The sequence below is a fragment of the Sinocyclocheilus anshuiensis genome, unplaced genomic scaffold (genome assembly GCF_001515605.1).
Source record: "Sinocyclocheilus anshuiensis isolate Anshui unplaced genomic scaffold, SAMN03320099.WGS_v1.1 scaffold762, whole genome shotgun sequence".
Lineage (NCBI taxonomy): Eukaryota > Metazoa > Chordata > Actinopteri > Cypriniformes > Cyprinidae > Sinocyclocheilus > Sinocyclocheilus anshuiensis.
Genome location: NW_015542390.1, coordinates 100221 through 113525, shown reverse-complemented (window position 1 = coordinate 113525; position 13305 = coordinate 100221). Strand labels below are relative to the sequence as shown.

The window sequence follows — 13305 nt, the reverse complement described above, 5'->3', positions numbered from 1 at the left end:
GGAAAGAGTTAAATTATTATATCCAAATTTGAGAATGCCTCTCCCCCTGGCAACTACCAGTCAAGCCATTTCTTGGGGTCCTTATAAGAGGTCTTTAAAGATGATTGATGGTGAAAGCAAACTCTCAATGTGAGGTCTAGGGAACGTGCCAGAGTGTATTAGTTTTCATGTTTAGCAAAATGAACGAGTGAACTGGGAGACTCGGTCCCTTCCCACAGGTCACAGAAGTACTGTTTGCACATCAAATACAACCCAGTCGTGTTGTTCATTACAGAGTCTCTCCATTTGTTAATGACAATTACGCTTAAAGCCTCAGGCATTGTAAAGGTGCATAAACTACCGTGCTGGTTCCCCAGAGACGCTTTTGGTCCATTTCATCTGCAAATTGACGTTGACTCCCACAGGAGTTTTGCTGTAAGGGTTAAAGAATTTGCATTCAGCCCACAAGAAACCCACAATGCTTTGAAAGAGCCGAAGAGCTCTTCAAAGAGCTTTGACCTTACTTGTTTGCGTGCCTTGAAATAGATTAATTTCCAAAATCCTCACCTCTCTCTCGACGTATCTCTCCACGTGTCATTTTAAGAGAGGGACGGGCTGCGGGGAGAGACATGCTGAAAAGGAAGATTATATAAGGAGAGTTAATGAAAAAGTCCTTGAGATGTACGGCGGGGCTGTCAGCGAGAGCAGTGATAGATCGAGCCTCGCTGTTATTAGCATGCGTGCGGCGGACTTTTACACCGAGACCCGGGCCATTTCTTGATTAATTAATCAGGTAATGTACAGTATCCGAGGGACAAATGTGGAAAGTTTGGCCTTTCGATGCTTATGTAACCAAAGGAGTACTTCTCCCACAATCCTGTGCTGGATCAAGGGGTCGTTTGAGCCAAGGAGCAGCCCGTGGAAAGTAGAACAATAAACATATTTGGGGAAAACCGTTTCCCATTTCATGAATATGTTCAGTCTGATGGCCCGTCTGAGGTAATTCTGTTGAGTTTAGAGGGAAAGTTTGTGTTCTCGTGCTCTCCGGTGAACCTTGGCAAGAGAGTTAAGAAAATAAGCACAGGGTTACAGTGTTTTTTTTGGGAAATTGCGGGCATGTGACATCACACATCCATTCGCTAACTATTGAAGAGAGTTTTTGTTTGGTAATCAAATGGTTTTCATAATCAATGCACATTCGTACTTGAATGGAGGCCGCGTGAGAAAGCGACTTAGTCAATGAAAATGATTACTTCCATCAAATGGAAATGTACTTTTATTGGAGGCACTAATTCATATTGTCACCCCACAGATTCGCACACTCTCTGTTATTGCTTTATTTGTACAAAATTTGATTATCACCCCCAGTAATCCTGTACACGCATAAAACTCCCCAAGAATTATTGGAAACGCATGTTACGAGTCTTGCTTTGACTGGAATATTGACCACAATCGGTACTTCGCCACGTCTTCCCTCGAGCCAAAGCTACTAGTGTGCACATGTCTGCAGGAAATGACATCACTAAGAAGCACAGTATTTTGAGACATGCCTTGGAGACTTCGGATACCAGAAGGCAGCTGTTGATAATGACACGGTGTTGTTCCACTGACTGATGAGAAGCCAGTCTGTACCACATTCAGTGTAACGATTTAAGATTTCAATCAGGAAGGGACAATGGTTGAGGAAGTTAGTTGGGGAATGTCTTTGGGGACTGATAACACACACAGACAGACAGACAGACAGATAGACAGACAGACAGACAGATAGACAGACAGATAGATAGACAGACAGATAGACAGATAGATAGATAGATAGATAGATAGATAGATAGATAGATAGATAGATCGATAGATTTAAGCCTATATACAAAACTTTATCTCTTAAGCTCTGCATACTCACTTCCTGTTAAATCCTTAACAAAGTTACTGCCAACCAGAGTAAGAGTTGATGTTGTCAGTCTCCTAAAAGAAATATTGTGAAGTTAAGCATTTGTGGCATAAGGATGAAGTCACATTTACCTTTGTACAGCGAAATTCCTCAAGTAAAGTTTTCTCAATAGGAATCTGCACAATTGCAAATTTCACATGAAGGGTGTGTTCCTCATGTTGATTGTGCATCATATTCATGTTTGTTGATTGTTCAACATGTAATTTTACTGCATTTCAAGTATATGTGTAAAGTTTCTTAAGCAAATGTAAGTGGTGTTTGACCATGGATCTTCTTTGCCCGTGAAATTTTGCCAAAGTTTAATTAATTTGATATATATATATATATATATATATATATATATATATAAACTAACCCCTCACAATGGAAATGAATGGAGACATTTTTTGTAAGATTTACATTTAGTCATTAGATTTCAAATATAAAAAGAAGAAGAAGCACCTACATTAATTCTTCAGTTAAAACTTACAATTTATGTACTATTTGAGCTACAAAGCTGTCTAAATCACTACAGCCTTATTAAGGTTTATGGTGTATTGTTCTCATGGCAACATAGTTGTAAAATAGGATATAGGGCCTATCGTATTTTGTGGAAAATAAGTCACACCGGGTAAAAATTGCATTGTTGAGGGGAAAAAAAAACATAAGTCATATTGGATTATAAGTAACTATATCTTATTACATTTGAAAATGATGTAAAATACTGATAAATGATAAAACATTTACACACATTATAACCATGTATTTTAGTTTCCCTCACTTCACAGCAAACACAGGACATTTCAGACTGCCTGAAATTTTTTTCCCCTACTAAAATCATGTTAACATGCATATTGTGAAGTTGTGGCTATGTTCACACTGTCAGTTTTCGGGATTGACAACCGCATTTACTTACAGGTGTGAGTCTCGAAATGTCCCGTTCACACAGCAACTTACAGTAGCGTCTCGAATACTGTCCGTATGAACGTGCAACGGGAGTCAAGGGACATATTCCTTATCAGTTACCATAGCAACAGTGACCAAAGTAATATCAAAGATGGCGACGTCCTCAAAACTGAAAGTCTTATCACTTTCTGACATGACAAGAGTCCAATCGAGCCGCGAGTTCATCCGTCAAATCTTCATTAACAGACAGCAGCTTTTATATTTGGGTGGAGAGCGGAGCATTTGAGTCACGCATAAAAAAAACAGAAACTGACGGGACTCAGGTGGAGATCTGAAACTTTCAGATGACACACAGCTCATTTGTCCGTTACTGTAAGTTACTGAAACCAGACATGAAAACACGCAGCACACGCTAAACATGCGTTTGTGCAGCAGAGCGGCTCTCTCTCGTGCTGTATGACGTGACAGACAAATAGTTGTCCAGTCCTGATCCGTTCACACAGCGCGGTTTTTCCGAGAATGCGGTTGTGAGTCCTGAAAATAACCGTACTGTGTGTGAACGTAACCTTATTAAGGACTCAAATACAGGACTGACAACCGTATTCTGCTGCTGTGTGAACGTGGCCTGTGAGTATTTGAACGTTTATGAATTGGCCCCATTCACTTCCATTGTAAATACCTCATTGTAACCATGTTATGTATGTATGTATTTATTTATTTAAAGAAAAGGGTAAGTGGAAAGTCATTTTGTGGTTATCAACAAAATACTACCACAAATACTGTCGAAAAAGATTAATTTCTACTGGACCCAGTACAATTTCTAGTGGACATGAGTAAAATTTGTTGAATCAAATGCTAGTTATGACATTTATTTATTTTGTTGTTTACTGGTGAAATAAGTTGGAATTGATTCCATCAAGCTGTACTGTTGCTCAGGTTCCAGTTTTATAATTATAGCTTTATTATTGACAGACGTTTCAAGTGCAACTTTATTTCAGTGCATTTAGAAACATGCATAAAGTAGTGTTATTTAAGATACCTGCTACTTTTTTTTTTATTAAATATTAAGTGATTTTATATTGCATTCTTTTTTGTGGAAATGTGAAGGGATATGTTGTCATTCTTGGCCGTTCCTCTCTTTGATGTGTCAAGTATTCTGACAGTTTCATTTCCTTTAGGTGTTCCAGTGCTCTTATTGAAAAGAGAAAGAAGGATAGAACGGTTTGCTCCTCTTAAACACAAACAATCTAGAAGTCCATCTGAATTTATCCCACACTCTGTCTCCGCCGCCGCAGGTTCGGCAAAAACCGCAAAGATGAGAGGCAAGGGGACAAGATGGAGCGGAAAGGGTCCAGCAGGAGCAAGATGGAAGAAAGTCAGGCCACCGAGGAGGAGACGCAGAGAATGAGGCTGGAGCAGGAGAGGTGAGCGGCTGCGTCCTGATCCCCGTAAAAAGCCTCTCAATTAGCCACTGCTGCCCGGGAAATTAGCAAACTGTCTAATTAAGTAAATGGGGTCCGGGGAGGTAAAAGTTCTGGGAAAGCTCTTAGATGTCATTGGTGTAAACGGTTGAGAGCTTTTATAACAGTACATTAAATTGATCACGTATGGATTGTTTGTTTCTTTTGTGCTGCTGAACGGAAGGAACCAACCTGATAATGGAGGTTTTTTTGGGCGGCGGACTAAATAGAAGCTCTTGAATGAAAAGGGATGTTGTTTTTTGTTTTTGTTTGTTTTTTTACTGTAATTTCGGCTTCCGGTCTCTCAAATTATTAGTGATGTTGTTTCTAGGCAGATGTTCTTTTTCCCTCTCACAAAGATGGGTAAAAGCAGAGCAGTAATTTTAAATAGAAATATGGGTTTGTATATAATGTAATATAAATATTGGGCAGCACAACTGTTTCCAACATTGATAATAATCAGAAATGTTTCTTGAGCAGCAAATCAGCATATTAGAATGATTTCTGAAGATCATGTGACACTGAAGACTGGAGTAATGATGCTGAAAATACAGCTGCGCATCACAGAAATAAATTAGAGTTTAACAGATATTCACATAGAAAACAGCTCTTTTAAATTCTAATAAAATTTCACAATATTACTATATTTACTGTGTTTTTGATCAAGTAAACCAAGCTTTGATGAGCATTAAAGATTTGAAACAAACAAATAAATAAATAACTTGTGACCAGTAGTGTATATTCATATGTACAGCAAAAAGCTCACAGGAAATAAAACATACATCGAATACAAAAATATACTTAATATTTCATTGGTTCTTCTTGTTTTTGATTACAGCAGTCATTCTCCAGGGCAGTATAAGTTTTGCGTGTGGTGTGCATTTTTATTTATTTATTTATTTATTTATCACAATTTGTTATGTTTCATTGCATTATTACAAAAGAAACAATTGAGCGCGTACATTAGTTTTACACTCCAAGCACAACTATGAAATATGCTTATAAAACCCTTAATAAAATGTTTGAATGAAGGGCAAAGATTAATTTTCTTAGGCTGGACATCACTTTCGGCCAGTACTGTATATGTAAAAAAAAAAAATGCCCTTAAAAATGTGCGTTTGGACCTGCCTTCGCATTAAACAGCCATAAAACAAATTAACTTTGTTGTCAAGCCTCTGATGATGATGCCTCATAACTGAAATGTAACAATAGGCACAGTCCCGTCTTTAGTGGAGGCGTCGCTCAGGCCCTGCGATGACAATAAGCCTGCGTCCACTCAAAGCAACATCTGAAACCCATTTCTAAGCGCTTGTCTTGTCTCTGACACTCTCCACTATGGGCTGGGAACCAGGCTTTGGCTGCGGGCCCAACACATTGCCAGCTCTGCCCCAAACACAGCATGCTTTCCAGGGCCACGCTCTTATACGTCTACCACCTCTGGCCCTCAGAGGCAGGAAAACCAGCAGGAACGTCGGGAGATAAGTGATGGTGTTCGCTAGCCCCTGCTCATGTTTTGTCTGTATTTGTTTTTTTAAAAGGTTTTCATATTTCCCACGTTGCCCTTTTCGGTATTGTTTAGTTACTATGCCCTGCTCTTTTTTTTTCCCGGTTATCTTTCTTTTTTCCTTTTCTCACCTCTGCTGTTTTCCTTGAGTTGATAGCAGGGAATCCTTGAGGGAAATCGGTCTGTTATAATAATAATCTGCCCGTGGTGATGCGATATTCAAAGTCTCTCACCAGGAAGACTGACAGCTAGGAAAATCAATTACAGCCTTATTTTTAGGGGTGTTATTACACGCTGTGCTACAGGTTACACAGTCATGTGTGTGTGTGTGTGAGTGCACATACGTGCATGAGCAGAGGCTTTGATTGATTATACAAGGCGCAGGGACAAGGCCATTTCTACGCACTTATGAAATTATAGATCAGGTGATAGGTGCCGCTGATGGCTATTGGAGGCGATGTATCCAGCAGCGCTAAAACAAGCCGCTGGGCTCCGGGAAGAAGAGGACCCGGCCAAAGCCAGCCCTCCCCTGACACGACCGATCGTTAATTCGACTTGACGTTTTGACAGGGGCTTTTAGTGATCCAGAAGCAGAAGTCAGCGCAAAGGTTGGCTAGATTAATTTTCATAACGAGCCACCATTAGCCTATATGTTTCTGACAGGGAGGGCACAGCCCACTTTTTAGCACACCTGACCCTCAAGGATGTTTATGAAATTCATCTATGACTCAGAAGCGCTGGCTTTAGCTCTGGCGTATGTGCTGGATGACTTGATTCTTCCAGAATCCTTTTCTGCTGTTAGTTTTAGTTTGACGGGCATGATATTAAAGGAATAGTTCACCCAAATATTTAAATCATTGCTTCATCATCAAGAAAACGTTTTGTCTGCGGAGCACAAAGTAGATTTGTTCATGCTGCAATTTTTTTGGGGGGGGGAAATCATCATGATCACTGGTCCTCTAAAAAGCTCAGGAAAAGCACAAAAATCTCCATAAAAGTAGCTGGTATGATGTAACCCTTGTGCTGTGCTGATAATCCTTTACCTGATTTAGTGTTCCCGGTCAAAAATTACCGAAAGTGCTTGTGAATCATTATGCTATATGATCACCAAATCTTGAGTTCATTGTTAACTTGTTTTCTTTCCGTTAGCACAGGTTTTGTGTTTCTTTTTTTTTTTTTTGGATCTGATTGATCATGGGCCTTATTGATCTGATCTTATGCAACTCAGTTTTTGAGTGAAAAAAGAGCATTTTTTGTGGAATAACATTGACAGTGTTCTCTCAAAAGCTGAGGTGCATAAGCTCTGATCAATGAGGCCTACGATCAATACAACATTTTTGACTGTTAGCACTATAAGAGAAACAAAGTGGGAAAACAATCCCAAAAAAGTACAGAAATAATCAAACACTTCTGGGGAAGCTGCTATTCCCTGTGTGAGCAAAGTTTTAGCCCAATTGCGAACTTGCATTGTTTGGGAAAACATGAGGGTTTAGTGGTATATTTTCAAGTTTGAAGCTAAACAGCTGTTTTTTTTTTTTTTTTTTGGTAAATATCATCTCTGCACTAAAATCTTTGCACCTCCAACTGTTCAAACTTGGCACTTTTTATTTGATTACAAGCCGTGTGAGAATGTCTTAATGTGTCTTAACCCTCTGGGGTCGGCAAACGCGCCGAGGCATTTTGTTTAACTTAAATTACTCTGTCATTTTTGATCATACAGATAAGAGCAATACATGATATTGAATATTCACATATGGCATCCTTGTTTGTCTTTTTAGGAGCCCCATTTACAAGCTCATTGGAATAAACTGTGCCTGTGGCAGAATTTTCTGAAAAATTATATTATGTAGCATCTTGCATGTTTTGCGGCACTTTCAAAGTCAAATGTCCAGTGAGTGGTGCTAAACATGAACGTGAAAGTTGCTTATTGTACGTATCACAACAGTTTGGAAATGAAATGTCTGGTGAGTGGCACTAAAAGATTAATGCTATGTCGCGTTTGAAAATAACACAGCACCTACGATAACCATACGATAAACCTAACCGATATTGTTAACAAAAGCAAACGTGAGATAAAGACACTTTTGGTCAAGCAACCATGGCATCTTATTTGGCTTCTACAAGTCTTTTGAGCTTTTATTATTGTGACTCGTATTTCATGGGACTCGTATCCGAGTGCTCCGTAACGCAAGTACAATGCTGTACCGGGTGCGCTACTGAGCAAGTTTACTATTTCAAAAATGCCAAATGTAATGAGTTGGTTATGTGATGCAAACAAAAAATGTACGGTATTATGTATTGTTTACAAATCATGCATTATGGTAAAAGTGTTTTGAGCTAATAACATAGTATTGTGTAAGGAACCATGTGAAAATAAGTCTTTATTAAGCAATAATCTGAAAAGGAGTTGCTGGTGTTTTACTGCCACAGGTGGTTATTTCAGCTGCAAACGTGCATTGTGTGTACAGTATTGATATGTTTTTGAAGTTTTGCAAAAATGTAGGTACAGTAGAGGCACGTTTTTCCAGTGAGCCTACAGCATATGTTGCCCATTTATGTTGCATGCAACAAATAAGTCATATTTGGAATAATTTCCATTTTTTGCTTTTGTGTACAGTTTTGTTGTTCAGCTACTTGTGTACAATGAGTACATACACTGGCCCCAAAAAAGCATTTGAGACACTAAAAATGCATGAATGCCATTGCACTAGATAACAAAATATCAAACCAGTTTTAATGACAAATAGCACAAGCACATTTTGTCAAGGACAACATTACGTTTGAAATGAAATAACAATAGATTGATTGTGAATCACTAGTGTAACGTGGTAGGGCACGTGGTTTATGAGTAATTGCAATAATTGTTTTTAAGAATGGCTTTTTGGGGGGCCTCTGTATCACATAGAGGAAAAAAATGGGGTAAAAATATGCAAAACTGCTCAGAAGCAGCACTGCTCGCAGGCGTGATTTGGAGTGAAGTTGATAAAGTGTTGCCATCAGTGGCATTTGTTTTTGTCACAATCGAGTAAATTGTAAGCAGCTGTGTACCCCCCCCCCCCAACTACCTTCCATCCTTCGTTAGTCCTCAACAAACCAAATTTTCATCCCTCATCAAGGGCTTCAGCAGAGCCTGGAGCATGCATTTTTGCAGGAACACGGTAACCATTATAGGGCCTTGTTTATACCTGTTGCATGGTTGCAGTCCTGTCCACCATATGTAACTTGACTGAGAGGACCACCATGGCAGGGGGCCATTTATAGCATGTGCATGGGAAGGAGTGTGTGGGCACCAAATCACCATGCCAGCAAAAAGATATATCAGTTGCTTTCATCCTCCTCTGTGTATTTACACTCGGCTGATCAGGCTTTATGTCTTTATGTACACACAGCAAAAATGCCCAGTGCAAACATTATGAGGACCAGGTAAACTCTTCCCATGCAACTTCTCCATTGAAGTAGATTAGCATGGCTATTAGCTTATCCTTTTGGCTCCATCAGTGGCTAATCAGTGACTAGCACACCTCTGTTTCTGCTCAGTCTTCCTGACTTCCTTTCCACTCTCCATCAACGCTTCCTCCGGATTGTTTGGGTTCCTGATGGACTTTAAAGCTCGGAAACATGGCAGTGCTATAATCAACAGTGGACATCTCAGCTAGCTTCCTCTTTCTTTTAGCCCTTAGCATGGGCTTTGAAGGTTCACAGGGTGTAGGGATTGAAAACAATGTTTGGAACGCACTTCAGCAGCAACTTTCCAAGCCAAAAGACCTAACTGTTTCCCAAACTTTTAGTCACAACCCCACAGCAAGGTTATTTTCGTAAACGAAAACGAAGACTAAAATGATTGATGAAAAAACAATTTCGTAAACTGAAATAAAATAAAAACGTCAAAATAATTGAAAAACTAAAACGAGTTAAACTAACAACAGTTATTGAAAAACGAACTGAAATAAAATAATAATTATCAAAAATAAATAATCGTTTTCGTAATCATTACGTTCTCATCACTTGGCGGAAAAATATACGAGCTGTGTGTCAGTTTAGGGAAATAGCCTACCTGTAATGGCGCATCACGCACATGAGGTTATCTGACGGAGAGACGCAAAGCAAGGTTATTTTCGTAAACGAAAACTAAAACTAAGACTAAAACGATTGATGAAAAAACAATTTCGTAAACTGAAATAAAATAAAAACGTCAACATAATTGAAAAACTAAAACGAAACTAAACTAACCACAGTTATTGAAAAACGAACTGAAATAAAATAATAATTATCAAAAATAAATAATCGTTTTCGTAATCATTACGTTCTCATCACTTGGCGGAAAAATATACGAGCTGTGTGTCAGTTTAGGGAAATAGCCTACCTGTAATGGCGCATCACGCACATGAGGTTATCTGACGGAGAGACGCAAAGCAGTTTAAAGCCTGCACGGGTCCTGTTTGGTAAACGTGCACCAGCAGTACTTAACAGAACACCCGACCCATTATCTGACAGCAGCACTAATTTAATTCTGTACCAGACCAGAACCGTTTGACATAAAGACCGCGAGTTGCGACCCGCACTCGCATTAAATCTATTAAATCAAGTAAGCAAGATTATTTATTTTATCATGTAACACAAGCAATCAAACCAACATTAGGCATTCTAAGTTGGTGCTTTGAAGAAAAAGACATGCAGCGCAACATGATATTTAACAGAAAAAAAGATGAGAATGCGCATCCTTTCTGTAAACAACACAAAACTTTAGCCTAGCATCTTGTGAGCACTCTACTAGGCTTTTGGACAAATGTGCATTGGCTAAATCACATCATACACACACTTATAATTCTTCATGAATGAAAATAACATTCAAATATAAGCCTTTACTGTTAAATGCGATTGCCGTTATTATTGAATTTCATTAGTCCCAGTTTTGATTGATGCACGGCTGTTCACGGAAAAGTGAGCAAGACACCACAGTTACAATATCATGATTATGGTTAAATAAGAAATTACATATAACCAAATCAGACTACATTTATTTTCATACTATATAACTCAACACACATCATTAGATATGACATTATTGTGTAGATTAGTTAAATTATGCCTACGTCTTTCTTTGGCCTGCGCTCTGGAAGTGATCTGTTAATTCTGCTCAACTTTAATTAAAACTGAAACTAAAATTGAAACTAAACTATATAAAAACGAAATAAAAATGCGTTAACAAAATAAAAACTAAACTCAAACTAACAAAAATACTAAATCAACTGAATTTTATAGCAAATTTGAAAACGATATTAAAATAAAACCAATTTAAACATTCAAAACTATAATAACCTTGCCCCAGAGTAATGTTTATTTTGTACACTGGATATCATTCAGCATTGATGCTATTAAAATATTGAATCTGTATTTAATAACTGTTTATTTTCTATTGTTTTGATGTGCTGAGACCTTTGGGACGTACATTGAAAAAAAAAGGTTGTATTGTTGTGGAGAAGGATAATGAGTAAAGAACAATGTAATTTTCAGTATTTTATATACTATTGTATTATTTAATAATATTTGAAATTATAGTTTATTTTTATTTTCAGTTTCAGTTTTAATTGTAATTTTATTTAAATTATTATTTTGAAGTTTTTGAAAAATTGTATGTACTTTTTCATTATTGATTTATTTGTTTGTTTGTTTTAATATTTTATTTATATTTATTCAATTTTTAATTATAGTCATTTGAGTACTTTCAGTTGGTTGCCATGACATTTTCCTTTCTTTTTTTTTTGGTCAAAGTTGTTAAAGTTTGTTTGTTTATTTTTATTTATTTATTTGAGACTTTTCATCTAATAGTTATATTTTATTTTATTTCAGCTTAATTTTAATTAACAAAATCTAGTTTGAATGCAATAACAGTGGTAAAGAGCACAAATGCAGGATTCTACCTCTATGCCGATTAAAACTAATTAGCAAGCTAGTGTTTTTAATCTGTATTTACTAAATAGCCATAATAATATAAAATTATATAATATAATATAATATTTTTTTGTTTTCTAACAGACCAACACATTCCTTCTTTTTCTTTATAAACCACTGTGTATTTGTACTTTTTGATCTTTCAATTCATTGTGTGTGTACATATTTTTTGGGGAACCGTGGCCCTGTGAGTATTTATTCTTTCTATGTTCATTCATTTTATTGCCTTGATTTATGAATTGATTTTCTGTCAGCGGTTTTCCAACTCTTTCTCCATTACCACTGCCTGGGATTGCCTTCGGCTTTCTGTACATTTCCAATATTTCATTTTTTGATGCATTAATGCGTGTTACTCGTAATCGCAGCTGATCTTTCCCCTCGCATTGTGGCGGTAATTTTGTTACAAAATAATTAGCATTGTCGTTCTGCTTTGTCAAACGAGCTCATTATGTTGCGTTGCCTTTTGTAACAGTTCGCCGCTTGACTGGACCAATTAGCTTCCAGAGTTCAAAGGCAGATCACAGGACTGATTGTAGACCAGATTATATTTGTAATTACATTTATATTCCTCTAACAGATATATGCATGTGGTTGGAGGCCAAGGACGTTTTTGCCTGCATAACAAAGTTGTAAACGTATTCATTTTCCCCAGTCTCGGTATGTCGAGAAGCGATGTTAAAAATGCACACCCTCGATGTGATTCTACAAGTAACACAGATGATTATTGGCATGCTACCTTATTTACACTTAAAAATTACCAAACGAAGAGTGGGATCTGCCTGGCAGCATCGATGTGAACATCTCGCTCGCTCTCTAACCTGAATTAAACATTGTTAGACATATGGAGGGAGTGCTTTGGCTGTGTCTGTCTGGAATTTGGTGGTGTCGTAAGATAAACAGTGTGATTTATTCAGCGAGGAGAGGAAGGACTGCGGGCGGACCGGAGTGTGATCTTTCGTGCTTTTCTTCAAACACACACACACACACACACACACACACACGCAATCTACACTAATTAGCTTTGAGGCCAGAAAGTCACGAAGAGGGATTTGCTATCTCTCTTTGTTGTTTTATTGCAGCTCACTGGGGATTTTTTTATCCCTCTTGCCAATTTTTTTGATAATGTTTTCTCTCTTCTCTTCCACTTTTATAATTTTAGTATCAGTCTTCGTCATGTCACACACACACACACACACACACACACACACACGTACGTGCGGACGCTCTGGACAGATGTGAGCTAATCACAGCATCAAACTCTTCATTAGTTTAACACTCTTCTTGTAGGTTGAGTCTCATCTACATATATCTCATCCTAACAGACAAACACAACCTTATTATCTTTCTTTCTGCTGTGCATTTCTTCTGCCTCCCCGCAGACACTCACACTCACACACACACACACACACACCATGTAACCACACCAGCCCAGGACCTCCACATCCAGCATCTTCACCTCCAAGATCGTCTGAGACCAGCCACCCGGACCGCTGCTGAAACAATCAGTTTGCATAACCAAAGAATTTCTGCACAAACTGTCAGAAACCGTCTCAGGGAAGCTCATCTGCATGCTCGTC

General features: G+C 38.0%; 1 protein-coding gene across 1 annotated transcript in view; it reads left to right on the top strand.

Annotated features, from left to right (window-relative positions):
• Positions 1 to 13305, top strand: part of LOC107692754 (partitioning defective 3 homolog) — a 444353-nt gene that overhangs the window by 336262 nt on the left and 94786 nt on the right. Inside the window, exon 21 of the mRNA XM_016491924.1 lies at positions 4108 to 4236. Within this exon, the coding sequence (XP_016347410.1) occupies positions 4108 to 4236 (129 nt within the window). The remainder of the gene's footprint in view (positions 1 to 4107; positions 4237 to 13305) is intronic.